This window comes from Platichthys flesus, chromosome 17, assembly GCF_949316205.1.
Source record: "Platichthys flesus chromosome 17, fPlaFle2.1, whole genome shotgun sequence".
NCBI lineage: Eukaryota > Metazoa > Chordata > Actinopteri > Pleuronectiformes > Pleuronectidae > Platichthys > Platichthys flesus.
In genome coordinates this window covers 17,335,182-17,354,139 of record NC_084961.1, presented here as the reverse complement: position 1 = coordinate 17,354,139, position 18,958 = coordinate 17,335,182, and the positions used below count along the sequence as shown (strand labels likewise).

At 42.5% G+C, this 18,958-nt stretch overlaps 1 protein-coding gene across 3 annotated transcripts in view; it reads left to right on the top strand.

Moving 5' to 3' along the window:
- Positions 1 to 2,016: 2,016 nt before the first annotated feature.
- Positions 2,017 to 18,958, top strand: part of arid1ab (AT-rich interactive domain 1Ab) — a 52,514-nt gene continuing 35,572 nt past the window's right edge. For 2 of the 3 annotated variants that reach the window (XM_062409443.1, XM_062409442.1), the window contains exon 1: positions 2,017 to 3,285. In XM_062409443.1, coding sequence (XP_062265427.1) covers positions 2,386 to 3,285 — 900 coding nt within the window. In that variant the 5' untranslated portion in view covers positions 2,017 to 2,385. The remainder of the gene's footprint in view (positions 3,286 to 18,958) is intronic. The other variant, XM_062409445.1, reaches the window with a different exon arrangement.

The following is an 18,958-nucleotide window of genomic DNA, read 5'->3' as shown; positions in this document are numbered from 1 at the left end:
CATCCCCCACATTCACATAGCAAAGTTCTGCTGCTTTTGCAAGCGGCGGTGCTGCCTTCACGTGCTCCACCCGAGGCTCGTGAACGCACAGTGTCGCAGCGTGGAAGCGCTTTCCGGTTGGGTTTAATTCAACTTTATGCCGTTGAAAAAGTGTGCATGCGTTTTCTCAACATGCTGAATCTGTCGAAGCTACTTTACACAGTAAAAAAATAAAATAAAGGTAGAGCACGTCTATTTGATGTTGCATAAATGTCCACTTCACAGCTGAAAAGCACACACTTGATGTATTATAATATAAACCATATGCATATTATTTCTTCTCACTTTGAGAATAAATAGGGTGTTTATTTGTCGACACCAAATATATTAATTTGACATTTTTCACATATCTTGATGGTCAATTAATTATATCACAATACTCTTTCATTGTGGTCTTGTGTCAAACAATATATTGTTTAACCAAACTACACCACCTTCTGTTACTATGTGTTTTTCTTCGTTTTAAAATATATTTATGAGACCCTTTTCCCATTCTCCGAACACACTCTTAAATAAATTGCATCTCAACGGAGATAAGACTTTTCTTTCCACGTGTACTTGTTATCTATTACATATGTGTGCCTTTCATGACTGACCCAAGGCGTGAAAGCAAAATTTCCGACAGCGTTTAAAGGCAGCATGAAAGCTGCTGCTGCTAGGAGAGCGCGAGGCAGAGAGCACGAAGAAAGGGGGTGGGGAGAGAGAGAGAGAGTGGTGGAGAGACATAGGGCGTCTGTTCCTATTAATTGTATAGGGCGACTTTGTGTGTGTGTGTGTGTGTGTGTGTGTGTGTGTGTGTGTGTGTGTGTGTGTGTGTGTGTGTGTGTGTGTGGGGGGGGGGGTTTGACTTCAAACATATAACATGTGATGTGTTGCATTTCACTGGCCTGTACACTGTCACTCCTCCACCACCACAGTTTCTCTATTTTTTTATATCTTCACTTCCTGCTCTGTGACTGACTCAGTCCATCCCCCCATCTATGTTCATTTTCTATCATCTCTCTCTCTCTCTCTCTCTCTCTCAAACACACACACACATAGGTTGTAATTTCATGCTCTCCTCTACTTTCCTCTGCCGCGCTCACTCCTCTCTTGCCTGTCGTGCACACATGGCAGCAGCATGGAGGCAGCCACTTCCACCCATTAGCTCACTCCTAACACAGGATGACACTGTAGCCTATTCTGCTCCACTCCTGTGACGCGCTATTAAGACGAAGTGCACAAATTAATGAGTACAGAGAAAAACACACACACACACACACACAGATGGACACGAGGCAATCTTTGCTTTCAGGATGGTTGAGTAGGTATCGCTGACTTCAAGGCAGAGTCGTATGGTAAAGGAAAGGGGGCGCTTTTAATTGTTTAATACCATAAAAGTGTAGACGCCATGTCTGGGGCATTTAGCCAAGCCAGACTGACGATTGTGCATTAAAAGCCCATGGCAGTTTGATACATTTCAACTGAAGTTAAATGTGTCAGACTCCCTTCGAGCCTTGTTGCAGCGACGACTCCTTTTGCTGGTCAAAGTATTAAGCTATTAAACATTATAACATTGCAAACACTATATATATGATACACTAGTACTCAAGCATTAATTACATTGGGGGTTTCAAGCTGAAATAAAGAAGCACATTTACAGCACATTTAGTCAAACTGTGTACATTTATATGTATATATATTTTGAATAAAGTCAGACAGTACTGTCATGTGTGTCCTCATTAGCTTTATAATCAGTCAGAGGATGACCGGGACATGAACGCTAACTAACGGGCCTTTTCGAAACCCAGGACGTTTTTATGTGCAGGTTCGATTTAAAGCGCATCAGCCAATTATAATGGCTCTGCTTTAAGGACACTGTTGTTGTTAGGACCGTCCGCTCCGGATCCAGTTTTGTTTCCAGACCCGTGCCGGGTTTTCGCACTCTCGCGACAGGTCGGTAAGATGGCTGTGTCTCGCGGAGCCTCGTGCTGGTTTGGTTGATTTCTAGCTCGCGCTCTCGTTCTGTAACAGAAGCCCCCCCCTCCCTCCAACACACACACACACACATACACACACACTCACTTGTGTCGGTGAATTTCATTTCCCTGGCTCTGTATTTATATATTTTTTCTTTCACAAACTTCCCCCCATCTCTATTTTAACTTTAACCGGAGTCGCAGTGGATTACCGGATACCGGTCCGGGCGGAGGGCAAAGGGGGGAATGAACCGGGACAACGGGTACGTTGTTATAAATATAATTGTATTTATATTCAATGGTTGTTCGGAGTTTGATTGTGAGTGAGTCGCCGTGCTGAGAGAGAGAGGCAGAGAAAGAGTGGAGGAGAGAGAGAGAGAGGGATATCATGGCCGCTCAGGTCGCCAGCGTCGCCACTCTCAACACCAGCCCGCCATCCGAACTAAAAAAGCCGGATCGGGACCCGCAGGAGGAGTCGGTACCGGGAGAGAAGCAGCATGAAAATAAGGAGCCGGGATCTGACGGCGGATCTCCCGGTCAGAAGGAGCTGCAGGACGGGACCGATGCTGGAAATGTTGGGGGAGGAGGGGATTCTGACATGAAGAACGGCAACGGGAATTTGCCCAGGGTAAATAATAATAGCAGTAATCAGAATGATACCGGCGGGCCCGAAGGGAATAACCATCCCGGGATGGGACATCACCACCAGGGCCCCTTTCCTCCACCTCCTTACGGTTACAACCAGCACTACAGCCGGGCCCCTTTTCATCAACATGGCGGACAACAAAGCCCTGGCATGGCAGCTGCATCGGGGCCGGGCATGATGGACCCTTACCCCCCTAATTCTCACGAACACGGATACCCCAACCATTATAACAACTACAGCCCGTTCCAGAACAGGACTTCTTTTCAGGGCCAAGGATACGGGGCCATGAATTCCCCGCGTAACAACCAGCCTCCGGCGGCTGGGGGGCAGCCAGGCAAGCAACAGCCAGCAGGAGGAACCACAGCCATGGCTGCCTCGTACAATAATCAGAGGTATAACATGGGAAACCAACAACCTACGTCTACGCCAACTTTAAATCAGCTTTTGACATCCCCGAGCTCCACCAGGAGCTACCCGAACTACCCCCAAGGAGACTATAACAATCAGGAAGGGGCCAACAAGGGACCAGGAGAACTGGGCAGCAGTCAGTATGGTGGTGTCCATCCGGGTTGGCAACCAAGGACCCACCACCAGCCTCCCATGAGCCCGGGAAACACTGGACAACCTCCCAGCAGGAACCAGGTAAACTGCACCGACACACTTTGACTGAGTTGGACTCACTCAGCGGCTCAGAAAACGCTCTGCAGAGTTGCACATTGCATCGGACCAGCCATTGTCTATGTAGCAAGAGCTATAAAATGGCTGCCTCTCTTCTTTCTCCCAACACCACCCCCTGCAACAGTGTTTAGACAGAGAAAGAAGCCTCACATACTGCTAGAAACAACTTTCTGAGTCGCGGGTGTCGGTGTGTGTCCCCTGTCTAGTGCAGGGCAGGAGTTTGACTAAGTAGAGCAAGAGTTAGTCAGGGGAAGTGTGTGTGTGTGCGTGCAGCGGGAGATAAAGGTGATATTTCCTCGCTGTTGCTTTCAGCTCTCATTTCTGCGTGAAACCGCCGCGAAACGGCGTCTGTTTTGGAGGAGATGTTCTCCCAGCAGCGCGACGAAAAGTTGCACCAGTGGCTGTCAAGACGATAAACAAGATGCAAATGACAAGCGATGCTCGTTAAATAGCATTTGCATAATCATTTTGGGTGGGGGGGAAGCCCCCGTGCGGGTTAGAAAGCGGCCGCACGGTGACGCGGAGACGTGTCTCACAGTCCGGTGCGTGGCAACAAAGTGTTTACTTGGGATCAAAGTGTGATCGTGGCCGCGGTTGATTCATCCCGACTGAGGGGTTCATTCATTTTGAGGGGCTCTGTTCGCCTCCGACCGCCTTTTCACTTTCCCTTCCCCGTCCCCTGCGTCTTTTCCCCGCTGCGTGTGCCGCGCCGTAAACACGGCCCCGCAGGTTGCAGCTGGCAAAGTGCAGATTGCCTTTGCTTTGGGATTTGAATTATGGAGGTAAAATCCTGCTGTCAGAGCCAAGAGACAGTTGGTCTTAGGTTGACATGCGAGCCGAGATCTGATTGGCTCCCCGATCCCTCCGCTCTCGGCCATTTATAATTGCATCTAATGGAAGGCTGCAGAAAAACAGCCCCCCCTGCCCACTTCTGTGTTCCTTCACCGTGTCAAGACAACATAGTTTCATTGTGTTTCTGTGTTTTTATTCATTTTAATCACATTTGTGTGCATTTTCTGTTGCGTTGATGTATTTTTGATTTTTTTTCTTCGCATGCATTTCTGACTATTCCCCCATCATCAACAGCAGGAACCAGATTATTAAATTAGGAATAATATTTTATTAATTGGTTATAGCAGTGTAAGAATTTTATGAACACATTTTATCCAGTTCATGTCACTGCAGTAATTTGCATGTTTCCATGTAGACCCACCCTTGTTATTATTTGTATGATTAAACCTTCCATTCACTGGTGCTGAGTCACATCTCTCATGTCATTTTTAGATGTTGACCTCAGACATGCACCTGAAGTCCCCCCCTGCTCTGTTAAGGTACACTGTGTGCACTGCTCATTCTAGTCGGCTGACTCTGGTACAGCAGATAGGGTAGGTGTGGTCATGTAGCCCCGTTGTACAGCCGTGTTTTCCACTGTTTTCAGATCAGGAGTTGAGGAGACTTGTGCGCCCGATCGTCTTGTGGCCACGTGAGAGAGTTGGGACTGGGTGCAGTTGTGTTTGTGTCAGCCAAGTGTCACAGCGTTGTTTTCACCAGGTTTACCTAAGTCTCATTTACTTCCACATGCAGAGTGTGTAACCATGTCAACCGGGCTAACCTACTTCTCTCTCCTCGGTGATGATGCATTTGTTGTGATTTGACTCCACAGATGTGTGTCATCAGCTCAAAGGTTAACTATGTTGACCTACCTTTACCATAAATTATTAATTATATTTATACATTTTTTAATATAATGAATATGTGAAGAATCTCCTAGTTGCAACGAGTACTCCAAACGAAGGCCAGTTTATCCTTTGTTTGTGAATTAACCTTTAACATGCTGTAACTCACAAGCACCTCTGGGAATTTTAACTGGGATTGGTCCGCTTTGTTTCATGTCCATATTCCATAGTGGCCAGACAAGCATGCAAAGCTCCCCTTTTTTAGTATGTTTAACTGTGGTTCAACACTTTGGTTCAACTGATTTTCTCAGTTTCTCTGGCCACAATTTAAGTACATACACGTGTCACCGAAACGCCACAGCCAACCAGCATTTTGGTTGTGTAGTTGCAGAGCAACACATGACCCCATCACAGTGCAAATCATAATTGTCATCAGAGGCATGTCATAAGTGACATGAATGGTGGAGCCCCATTGGCAGAACAAGAGAAGTGAACCCACACTCAAATCTGGAAATGGCATTAAGATCGTCTGATTCAAAGATTATAGAGCAAAGCGCTCTACAATCTTAAGTTTGAGTTCTGTGTTGTGCCCTCTACTGGAATCCTCGAGTAAGACGCTTAGCACCTAAGAGAGGACTTTAGCAATAACATTACCGATGCAGCTAGTTGTTGATGATGTTTCAAAGAAGCGACAGAGGAAACACATATCCTGATGACACACATGTAGATGACACAGACGATGACCTCAAGAGAGTTTGTCGTGATAAGAGCTGACGATTGTGTTTGGGTACTGTAAAGAACATACAAAATACATCACTTCCTGCTTCTTTTTGCTACACCTTGCTACTCCACCTCTTGCCTGAATAATTGCTGTTGTTTTGGTCCTTAGAACTTCATTCTGTGTTGTTTATGTGTGAAATGCAGACTCTGGGTAAACTCTGGATTCTACCTGGAGGTCATGTCTGAAAAAGGGCTATTAAGGACAAACTGATCGTCTTGAGAAGTGCGCCCACCACCTGTTGCTTTATACTTCAAAAAGCCGGCTTCACACATTGTGGCAGTCGCTGTTTGACAACAGGTTAAATTGTGGACACTTAAAGCATCTTCTGTCATTTGTAGCTCTGTTTTAATATCAGCAAAAGGGTTTGGTTCTTCATATATTAGCCCACATGCTCATAAATTCTTAGAATTGATCTTAGGCCTGATCTGTTATGGTTCATGAAAATAAAAAGGATGAGAGGTGTCATGCTCTTGAGTCCATTATTCTCTGGGATGCACCTCACTACTGTTGCGAGGAAAGTATGGATTTAAAAAACAATATGCGTTTTGTCTCGTTAAATTTTGTCCCATGTGCAGAGAAATGTACAAGCCTGAGGCCAGCTGTACATTGTGGCAAAACGAGTTGAACTGACAGAATCTCAGTGTGGATTGGGTGTTTTTTCTTAGTTGGAGCTCTGGTTTGACAGTTTAGCAGTTAGGACAAAAACTAATTTTATTTTTGCTGTGACATGATTTGTTTAACTTGTTGTGGGGGAGTATTCCTGTTTCCATCACTAAATATTAGAAGTCATATAGTCCCATTTGACCTAGGTTTGTTTTCTGAGTATTTAGTTTGGTATAGATTGCATTTGGATTGGAGGTAAAGATGTTGAACAATTGCAGTAACACTCATTCCACTGACTTGGTTATGTCCATTGTGTTGTGTTCAAAACAAAGTCCGAAACGCAGCTTGTATTCAACGTGGAATAAGTGCATCATCTTTACCTTAACATCTGATTGTCTTAGTTAATTATGCAAAGAGCTGACCTGTGTTTCTTGAAAATGTGTGTATAATTATTTTTGCAAATGACACATTATGTTGATGCTGCCGTCTTGCCTTTTCATTACTAGATTTCCATCAATGCAGGGTTTTTTTTCTTCATACCAGTTAATGTGCTTTCAGGGTAGTTCTTAGCTAAAGAAGCCACTGAGGCTCATTGTGTGAGTGGAGCGAGAGTGTCTGGGAAGGTAATTGAACAGTTTGGTTGTTAAGCATACTTAAAGGTAGCAAAAACTGTAGTTTTGCCGATGGTAAAAGTGCTGTTTGAAAAGCTCATTAATGTCAGTGAAATGATAAGATTCAGAATCACTTAAAACTGTAGCTATAACAGGAGTGTGCCTTGGTGTCAGCGCTGCAGGTGCAGAGAGAACACATCAACGTTATTCATATAATCCCAGACGAGGTGTCTGGAAGACTCACTCAGGGCTGTGTGAGAATAGTGTCCATTTTTTGGGGACACGTAGTGTTGTCAAACCGCAGCACGGACATGTCACTTAAGGCCGCCGCTGTGTGGACATAATGTTCAGTCAGAGAACCTGCATGTTTGATGTTTGACTGTCGGGGCTGACAGACGACCAAAGTTCAGGTAGAGAGATTTTCACAGGCCGAGGAGCTGTTCGCTAGTCAGCTGTATTTTAGTTTATCAAATGTGTCAACTCTCCATTCATTAATGGTGGCATGATTGGCTTTTTAATTGGCAGCTATATCTCACATAATGATTGATTGGATGACTTTTATGGAGCCATTCACCTGCCCTGGGCCACCTGCTGAAGATGAATTAGTGTGTTAATTGAGTGGTGGGCGAGGGCTAATATTATGGGCTTCATCACGCCTCACACACAAACCAGTGCTCTGAAGTCGCATGTAGTGGGGTTGTTGTGGATTGGACGACACCAGGTGTTTCCCTCCCACTGAACACACTGGAGTGAACCACCAACTAAAGGTGTTAAATGAACTTCTGCCCCAGCTCTGCAAGGCTGACTTCTTAAATTGGGTTTGAATTAAATCATAATCAGAGACACATTGCAAATATATCTTTGTCAAAGTCACACAATTGTAAACGATAATGAAAAACCCAGAACTAAAGGTGTTAAATGAACTTCTGCTAATAGACACTGCGACTTCCAGGGAGACCCCACACTACAACCACTTAATTAAGTCACTTCATTTTTCTTAACAAGAAATGACGATGGAATATATTTAATATTTAACTGATGCAAATGCTAGAAATCTTATTTGAGATCACAGTGAAAGTATAATAGCACACTGCTAGTGGGAAAGGGGACGCCTTCCTTCTTCTATTTAAGGTTAAAAGTAATTTATTTGTTTTTATTCCATGACATTTTCATGATCACATAGGGAAAAAAAGTTGAGCCCTCTAAGGCTGCAGCTAATGATTATTTTCATTTTAGATTAATACATGAACTCTGCTTTTAATAATTTAAAATGTCAGAAAGTAGAAAAACAGTGATTGTCTTTGTGTTACGCTCAATCCAAGAAAAGCTAGATCTGCAGACTTTTTTGAAAATCTATGGTCATGTATATTGTTTATCAAACTGTTTTGTCAATTAATAATCATCTGTGGACCTGAGACCTTTGGAAAAGACTAAACAAGACATTTTGGATTGCCGGCCAGGATTCTGGGAACTTGCTGTGTTTTCTGGCATTTGTTAAGCATCACTTAATAAGGACAACGGCAGATTGATTAGTGTTGAAAGTAATTGTTACAGCCCCAGTTTGAAAGACAATTCAATTTTGTTTGTATTTTTAAGGATACTGAAATACGTTTGTGTCACATAGTGCTTTATAAGAATATAGGACAAGATGTTGAATATCACTTGGACGTGTAAAGGTCTTGAGCCCAGTTTAGGTGACCAATATGACCAGTAGACGTTAGCAGGTGTTAGTGGCCACCATCGGTTGTTAGGGAAATAACTTCCCTTAGGATCTTAGCATCATCAAGTGTTTTGGCCTTGTAATCAATGATACAGGCCAAACTCATGAAGTCATGAAGGTGATGGAGCTTAGTGACTAAAGCTGTAAGCATAAGTCGATTACTCAAGTATTTGGTTGTAGAGCAAAAAAATTACGTTATTATTTTCTTTTATTTGATAAAATCAAAGATGAATTGCTTTTCCAATCAAGCACTAGGCCGAGCTTTTTAACTTGGATAAACGGTTCTTTGACAGCTGACCCCTTACTACTCTGTATATTGTTTTCTATCTAGTAAACACAACACACATTTGAGGTAACACACACAGACACAGAGGGCAACTTCCAGTTACAGTTTAGTCAGGGTCTGCGCCGCGGAGAAGTGGAAGCCCGAGCATTCGAAAAAGGAAGTTCACTCTGGGCTCTTTAGTCTGCACTGCTGAGTAATGATTCTCCACAGGCCACATGGACAGCATGCTGCCTCCCGACAACTGTGTGTATGTGTGTATGTATGTGTGTGTGAGTGAGGCTGCATGGTGTGTGCCTATGAGGGAGAAACTGTGTCAGTGATACTCAGGGGAGGGGGGGGGGGGGGGGGGGTGTTTTGTGAATGATCTTCGTCTGCCCCTGACAGCTGTGTGTATTTGTGTATAAAGTGTGGCAGTTACATGGTGATCGTTGAATGTGTTTGTGTGTCTGCTGCTGCCTCAGGAGTCTCTCTGACCTGCTCTTACTCCACGTGTCACACGCCATCCATCTTCCTCTAGTAACACTGGCCTTTTTCATCCTACAGTCAGTCCTTTTCAACAGTTTGACATTGTGTTTAGAAACAAAACAAATTTACTCCTCAGTCGCACCGTCCTTAAAATCCCTCAATTATTCCTGGATATCGTCAATAGAAAGCACAACAAAGAAAAGCGACTGAAAAGCATCCAGGTTTATTGACTTCCACAAACAATAGCAAGTCTCCCTCCCAGTTTTTAATGATACTGTTGAAATCTTTAATTGAATGACCCAAGTAACCCTGATGGGGAAATTATGTCTGAATAACCTTTAACCCTCCTATGTATGGAGTTGCACATTGAAAACATACTGGGGAAAACAAGTTTCTCAATGGACAAATGTCAAACTTGGACTATTGCACCAGCGCAGGCTGGAAATGTAAAGGTAATTCATTTCTTTTGACATTTACCTTCTAAAATGTTCCAGATTAGCATAGTATCATCCGTCTCTGAGCCTTTTCGAGACTACAGACTTAATTTACATGACATATGGTGTGTGCCTTTATGGAATAAAGTGGTTAACCTTTAAATGGGTGCAGTTGTTGATACTAGGAGGTAGAGAATGATGCTTCCTCCAAGATCTCATACAACACTCACCTTTGCTCGCATTGCAAAAAAATAAAAGAATAGAAAAAAGCCAATGGTTAATATATAAAGCAGAAAAAAGGGAACATGAGGAACAGTTGGTTTTCTCCTTTATGTCTTTTGTGGAACTCAATCATGACATGTGTTAGTGCGCATTCTGCCCCCCAGTCATACCCTCCATTGCTTTCTGATTTGCCTAATATGTTTTGCACTACTTCAGCCTCTTTTGAGGCAAATAAAACTAAAGCGGTGGAGATCACTCAGGGCAAAGTAGGATCTGGAAAAGGAGCCTGTGCAGGGGATTGAAATCAAACGGCAAACCAGTGATGGATCAATACTCAAATTCCTAATCCAGTGTAAGACTCATGCTCTGTTTATTTATAAACAAAGACTTGTGAAGCAGTGCTGAACAGGTAGGCAATTTATAGAGTTGGGCGATATGGCCAAAACCTAAATAACAAAATACACTGTTCAATTGAGGAACTGTTTTCCTCTCAGATGATTTATTAATACTTATCACGATAAATGTCACTTTTATTTATCCATCTAGTTTACAGACTGATTTTTGCAGCTGATTGAAAGTAGTGGCTTTAAACTCTTCTTTATGAGCAGAGAATGACAAACACTTGACAAACAGCATAACATTTTACACATCTGAGGTATGATTTATAGTTTTTACCTCCTGTCTTTTGTTAACACAATGCATGAGCATTACATTAATATACGTTTCATCCAGCCCTATTAAGTTATCATTGAGTATTGGCTCTTACCCGTTTGATATTATTTCAAGTTTGACTGTATTGATGAATGCAACAGGGAGAGAAGGGAAGAGTGAGGGGAAAACCACTCATTTAAAGTCTGTGTGGGAAACACTGAACTTAATAACTTCATGTTTGGTGCTGTTGGTCAACATAACAATTGTATCTTGTCTCTTTCCATTATTTATTAACCTGCAAATAATTTCAACAGCTTATAGGTGGACCATTTGATCCATAATTGTTGTGTCAGAAATCGTTTAAAAACCATTTCCAACAATATCCTGCAGCCCAACGTGAAGTCTTTAAATGGCGTCATAAGATATTCAGTTTACTGTCACACAAAATAAAGAAGAGGAGCAAATTCTCACATAGGAGAAGCTGAAACTCAATATTTTTGTTTTTGTGCTTAAAAAATGAAGGTTAATCAATGATCAAAACAGCGGTTGAATTTAAATTGAATGTGGTGGTCGGGGCAGGAGGTATTGTGTATAACATTTTTAGTCATTTTATAGACCAGTCTGTGAAGTGGCAAAACATTGGACAGATAAATCGATAATGGAAATAATCAGTTGCAAGAAAAGGGCTTATTTTTATCTGGCCCAAATAATGAATGTGCATTTTTCATAGAAATGGGCCAATGTTTACAGAGGTGTAGATGCCTGTACAGCAGTATACCAGGCGTGCAGTTAGCAGACTGATACAGAGCCATTGTTGTGTTTTGATTTGATCAGCTTCATGGTCCTAAAAAAAACAGTCGGTGGTCAGCATGCTATTTAAAGGGTATTTAGTGTCATTGTTTTGTGGCCTGTGTGGCAGGTGGCAATGATTTATGCACCAAAGACGCATTTGAACAGGATTTGATGCCTGGCTGATGCTCAGGTTGAACTGGTATTGGGAGCTTGAAAGTGTGGTCGTATGGCCTGGCTTGAGCACCAACATGTTCCTCTCAACCTGTGGCCAAATTCTTACTGTTGGCTCCATTTCAGTTTTAATCCCAGTGCAGATTAACACACCTGAAAACACCTTTCAGATGACCACTCACGTACACTGGGCATGCGTGTGCCGGTGTAAACAGGAAAGTAAGCACTTCCTGAGTGTCCTTCTTGACACGGGAAAATATTGTGATCTTTTTCCTCTCCAAACTTGCGCCCATCCAGACTAAGATGCTGCTGGTGTTTTTTAAACTAAACAGAGGCGAGCAACATCTCCAAAAGTTGTATGCGTATCTGTAGCAGAGTTGATGCATTTCAAACGAAAACTTAAAGCGGAAGTATGCCGTGTCTGTGAGTTTGAATAAGCCCAAATGAAAAATCCCATCCTTCTTCAAAGTTCAGTCCTTTGCACAGATCCAGAATCTTGTCAGAAAGGCCCCTTCACTAAAACCTGAAAGCTTTTTTATCCATGATGTCGTTTTAAATTAAAAGTGGACAGCTGTGCTGCAGTACACAGCGGAACAGGAGAGCACAAACTGCTCTTCTCATCCCTGAGCAGCGCTGGTGAAGCACTCACGACCCGAGAAGCAGTGTAACCACATTGTGGCCTTAAAAGAAGCCACAGTGGTGTGCATTATAGGATGTTATTCTACTGTAAGAATAAACATTGGTTGGTCTGTTAAGCATCACTGTGCAGCTATTTATTATATTTGATTCCATTTTAAAATGTGACGTGTTACAGAGGAGGTCAAGTAGAAGGACTGAACTGCATCGCTTACATTTTTTAAATATTATGACAAAATGGTTCCTAATTGGAGAAAGACGTTTTTTTCTTTACAGAACCTTATACTTCGGTAAAGAAAAGTCTTGCATGTTAATGTAACTCAAACACAGAGACAAAAAATAAGTTGCGAACGGGATTCTCTTTGTACCACAAAACTGTTTTCATATTTGTATTGAAGTTTTTCCACCTATACCAATATCCGAGTTGCCCTGATGCAGCACAGTGAGGATGTTAGCAGCTGGAGGAAGAAGCCCGGAGATAGCCTCTGCTGCTCGGCTTAAGCCTGAAACATGCTTTTGCGTTTTCACGGGCCCGTAAGCGCAAGAGCCCTTCCGGGTCCCTTACGTGCATATGTATCCCTTCTTACGTGCTGACGGGCGTCGTCCCACTTTTCTAAAATGTACGGCAAAGCTCTGCAAGCTCACTCAGCCCGCAAGGCTGTGATTGGTCTGCTCTACATCCCTTCTGGAGCTGCATTTCCGGTTTCATGCCCCATAATACAGGCAGAAACAACGGAAGATTTTAAAAAGAAGAATGGACAACCGCGAAGAACTCCTATCGGAAGAGGTCCGAAAATATGAGCACCTTTATAACCCGTCGATGTCCGAGTACAAGGACACTGAGATGGCTTCCAATTCGTGGAAGGAGATCCCGGTCAACAGTCAACAACGATTGCCACACCCACAAAGAAGGCGTCTCTCAGGTCGTCTTCGCCAAAATGCATTATTCCGCCTAGTGTAGAACACGCCTAGTGTAGAACACTAGGCGGAATTGCTTTGTAAGACGCGCAACGGTTGGGGAAGCATGAATGACAACGAGTCTTGCGCCACAGCGGCGTGAAAAGACGCAGACACAGTCGCAGAAGCATGTTTCAGGCTTTAGTGTCCGCACACAGACCCTCAGTCCACGGGGAAAGGGAACCCGAACATACCCGGGTCTGGGTGAGGGGTTCCGGGAGTGAGGACATGACAACAACCGTACTGAGGGGTCGAGAACCGTTAAATCCAGCAAGCTCTCTGCAGAAAGCTGCTGCTTTCTCCGGTGGTTAGTTGCTCTCATCGGGGCTTAAGAGTACAGCAGCGCATATTTTAAATTTAAACTTTGAACGGAACCCGTTTAACTGCCACAAGAGTTGTTCATCTTGTAATAAAGATCTCAATGAGGAAACACTCTGTATTTTTTCTATTTTCAGTGATTTTAATATAGCCTTTAAATAGTGAATTTTAATATAAAAATATTAATGATTAATCGAAAAATCGATCGATCGATTAAGACAATTTAATCGAATGCCCATCCCTAATATTTAATATTATGTAACTTTTACCTTTATAAATATATGCACTCTATCTGCCAGGCCAGATTTTTGCCTTTCCTCAGCTCCCAGTCCGAAAATCCCTCGTCTTGTCTAACTATTGGGAATCAGCCACTGTCTCCTGAAAATATAACTTGGTCCTTGACGGGTTGACAGTGAGCAGCTAAGGAAAATGTTGACTATCTTATAACTCCAACCTCAAGATGTCAGGAGTAAAGATTTGTATTGAAGGAGCAGTCCTGTGCTTTAGCAGAGGAGGTTGAGATATTCTGACTTTTGGCCTCTGGTGTGGGCCAAGCTCCAAAAACATTCACTCCCATTCTTCCTGTAATTCAACTCATGACATCTTTTCGTCAAATCCTCTCTTGTCTTTCACACCTCCCTTATATATTTTAGCCTTTTTTAATGTCCACATTCTAGCTTTTATATGGTCTGTCTGTTTAGCCTGTTTTCTGTAATGCAATATTGCAGGTCGACCTCAAGGGCATTTCTTCAAATTTGGATCAAACTATCACTGGGACTTAAGGTTGACTGATTTAATTTTGATGGTCAAATGTCAAGTTTTGATTAAATTTCTTCAAACACTTCATTACATATATTGCAGGAGTCTGGACAAACATAAATCTAAACTGCAACTTTTTAGCGGAGGCCCTATCACTTTTTAAATATGAGAATCAACTTAAAGGCGATTGACTCATTTCTCATCGTCAGATGAAGAGTTTTCCAAGTCAAAAACATGCTGGAAACTGAGAAGCTCTCTCGTCTTTCTGTCTTGCCAGTGTTGCATCTTAAAAAATGCATGTTTTTCCCAAGATGTAAAAAACAATAAGAACACAAAAGAGTGTGGATATTTATGGCCCAGAGCCTGGAAATTCAATGTGCATCATAACGTTGGGTAGAAAGTGTTTTGTCTATGCTGCCGGCATAAAGTAGAAGTAAGCAGTGCGCTCACCTGAGTGTCATGAATGGCATGTTTCCATTAGTGCCAATCAGACCTGGAGCCAGTAAAAACCACAGAAAACCTATGCAGGTATGTGACGTCTGCTATAAGCTTCTTGTCTGTGGGAATAAGATGCCCCCAAATGGAAGGGACCCTTAAAGCAGCAGTCTTTCCTGACTCCTTTTAAATCAGCCCTTATTCATGCAGGTACAAAGAAGTTATTTTGACTCCCATTGTGTTGTTGTTCTTCTTAATCCACGTAAAAGGCTTGTGTCCTCATCTCAAAGTGATACGAAAATTGATTTTGTCATACGAGTGTGCAAGCCCCCTTCTTCCTCTCCTCCCTCAACATCTTTTGAATTCCTTGGAACAGCTGGGCAAACATCTGGGTGAGTAGAGTGCTGCTGCCTCTTTTCGGTGTGGATGATGGCACCAGCAGACGCTGGCTGCCACTCCTCATCCCAGCCCAGCTCCTCCTCCCTGTTATCCAGAGTCATGCAGCGGTCAAGTCCAAGTTGGACCTTCTCAGGTTGCAAGGAGAAGGCAGTCTAATTGCTTAATTGAGAACATGGCCTCCCACCCGAGCTTCTTGTTGACTCTAGCTCTCAGGTATGGATCATTCCCCAGCTGTTTGCTCAAACCAGTTGGATGTATTTAGCTTTCCCTAAAAGCTCATTTTAGCAACTAATGGTGTTATCTCTTTTTTAAGGGTGAGATTAGGTGAGGTTAAGATAATTGGTCAATGCACATTCAGAGGCTATTTTTTTTTACACAGTTCTTTTAAGAGCTAGTGGATGTTTAAAAAAGTTAAAGTCTAGAGCAGCTGTGATATCTGAGTCCTGTGACGGAAACAATGCCCTTTTTAATACTTTGATACAAACTTACAAACCGTTGTACAAGTACTTTAGAACACATACACACATTTTAATCTTTTACTTATTTATTTCAAGTTCCATGCTAAACATGTAGTCGTCTTTTTTTTTTCAAGCTTTCCCCAGCTAAAACAGTACTATCTGTATTTTATCACCACAAAGAAGCTGACGTCTAATAATCAGCCTAAATTTCTTCTTTTTTGAGGACTATCTAACCTTACATCCGATTTTAAAGTTGTCTACTCTTCTAAGTCTGGAGACGTTTTCCAGCACGACTCCTCGCACAGTAGGGGAATGTCAGATGAGAAAGTGGAAGAGGAACGATGTCCCTTGTCCTGGAGCAAAGTACTTAACCCTTCACTCCTGCAATGGATGCATTTGAAGCTCTAACAGTGAAAGACAGTTCACACTGACCCTCTCCCACTGAACTTGGACAACAGTATTAATGTGAGGTAAGCTGTTGCTCCAGCAGAGTGCACAGATTCTCTCGACTAGCTCTTGGAAACAGTGCTGAGATAGAGACAGGGGCTCAATATCCTGTAACTTCTCTTTTTTCACATCACGTGATGCGTGTGACTCCACCAACCATATGAGGGTGGCGGCGTGTGTTGGTTGCTGATGCTTTGCGTGTTGAAGGGCTTTAACCCAGAACAATGGTGTGTGTTCTGAGCCGAGGCCATGTGGCCCTGTGGTGGATTAAATTAGCAGCAGTTGTTTGTCGTCTGTCACCCCCTGGTCCATCTGCTCTGCTCTGCACCGTGGACTCACGCTCCACTCTCAGGCACTGCTCCAGACCCGTCCCACCCCCCTCACCCAACCCCTTACAAATCCCTATTCCCATCCCCGTGTCTCTCTCTCTTACTCTCTCTCACACACACATACACACACAGGCAACTTTGAATAGTTGCAATATCCACCGGCAGCCCAGTCATGACACAATATACTCGGTGCAACCTCGTCTGCCAAGAGTGCTCTGGCTTTCCTCTATGCAGATTAGCCATGTGCTAATTGTGATTATTTATTTATTTTATTGTGGAAGAGGGGGAAAAAGGAGGGGGAGGAGTTTCCCCTCAGAAGTGGATTTGATGACAGATCTGGAAAAAAGAGACAGTGCTGTGAGTCGAGTTGGCGGGGGAGTTTGTCCATATATCTGGAAAGTTGTGATCAACCTTTCTCAAATTGTGTTGAGTGTGCAGAGACTCTTAAGGAGAATGCTGGTTTTCACATAGTTATATGATTTTAGCAAAAGGATTGTACTCACCTGGAACTGACTCTGATGAGAGTTTTTTTTTAAATCGAGTTCCATGCTGTTTATTGAACTTAAGTTTGAAAAATGATTAGGTCTCCTTCAAACATCTAATCTGTTGAAAGCTGAATCACGGTTTACATTGATGGACACAGAATCGTGTGTCCATACTCCACTTGATTTATAATCTGCTTAATATTTCCTGCATGAACAAAATAAGAAGAGAGAGACTGTCAAAAATACTGGTCCTAATATAATACTACATCACATAGATATGAAAACATTCTATTGACATTATGGAACAAAATTCACTCTTTCACCACTCACAGTTATAGAGAAAAGTGTGTTGGTTGCTGCAAAGCTTTTCACCTGCCTCCAAGGGAATCTCCCTACACATATCTTTTGATATTTTTCTTAAATCTGGAATTTTAAGTAATAATATTGTGGAAAATTCAGAGTCTGATTTAGGGTTGGATGCTATTGTAGAAAAGTATTTTTGTTTCTATTTTTGGAACATGTATAAAGAAAACGTACATCAGTTTGTTAGTAGCTTGCCTGACTTGTTTCGAAGAAGGCGAGAAATAGGTTCACATGTTTTTGTTTGTGTAAAATGTATTAATTTGATTTTTTTTCTTGTTTTCTCATTTCTTTTGTTAATGAAAATCCACTTGATGTAGGTTTTGCGTAACAGTGGATACTGAGGCCTTAACTGACTAATGCAGAATAATGAGAAAATGTTAAAACATATTGTGCATAGCAAACTAATTCAATGACTTCAATAATACAATTACAGTTTGATGTTATTAGCCACCATAAGCTACTGGTGATATTAGACAAAGAAAGGCTGTAACATTGAAGCCCCTGAGTTGCCGCTGTCTGTTTGCCTGTAAGAAAGTCTACATTTAAAGCTGCTTGACAGATTACCACAGAATTTGGTGGATGGATGCGATATGGGTCAGGGAAGAACCCGTCTGGAGCAGATTCGGTTCACGGGGTGGAGCCGGGAATCATTGTTGCGCTTTCTTAAACATTATGAGATAGATTTTCAACAATTTCTCAGGGAATAATTCCTGGATCTTGATGAAAAAATATTTAGTGGACTGCTGTCTGAGTGTGGAATTTGGTGCAGCTTGATTGAATTTAAGGTGCCTTGGCGGCGGTTTGTGTTTTGAGTACCAGTCTAGTTGTCAACTTGTTTTGTTATTGCATTCTAAACCGATCACTCGCTCTGAGAATTACTGTGATTTGTCATTTCAAGGCAGCTCAAGCACCAGCAACTGAAAAACATAAAATCAGACAAAGTCCTTCATGACATTTATTTGACAGACTGGACTTTCTCTAAAATGAGTCATGAACATTAAAGATTGCCTGTTTTCATCTACTTTTAATAAGTAAAAAAGGTTAATTACGAAATGCACCATGTCAGGTCTCATTTATGGGCATTATACACCATATTCCATGAACTGTGAGATCATATATCTTTGGGATTTATATTGATGCTAATGGAATTATGTATTATTTATAGTACAGCATCTGTAAAATGAGTAGCTATAAGAATGTAATTTGACAACCATTGTTATAAGTTTTCAACCCTTAACTTTGATTTAATATCTAATGGCTAATTTTAGCAGCTGCCAGGTCATGGTGTCAGACCTCGATCGCAGTCATTTGTGTTTGGAAGTGCAAGGACCCCCCAGCACAGCCCCGCAGTGGGAGCTTGAGCTGGCGCAGCAGCAGCATCCTTCCACACTGTTGAGTCAACGTTTAGAGATGTCCCGGGGGTCCCTTGTTTATGCGGCCACTTAAATGTCTGACGGGTAGCAGCAACGAGCTAACGCTAGCCGGGCTCCACCGGCCCGGTTAGCTCGCTCGTCCAAGGCCATGTAGCGAGACTCCCTACATGGGCATGGTGTGACTATGACGTTTATTTCGGTCATTATCCCAATCGACGCACTCTAGTGTATCGATTCTGACATAGAGGAACCACAAGCGTTTTTGG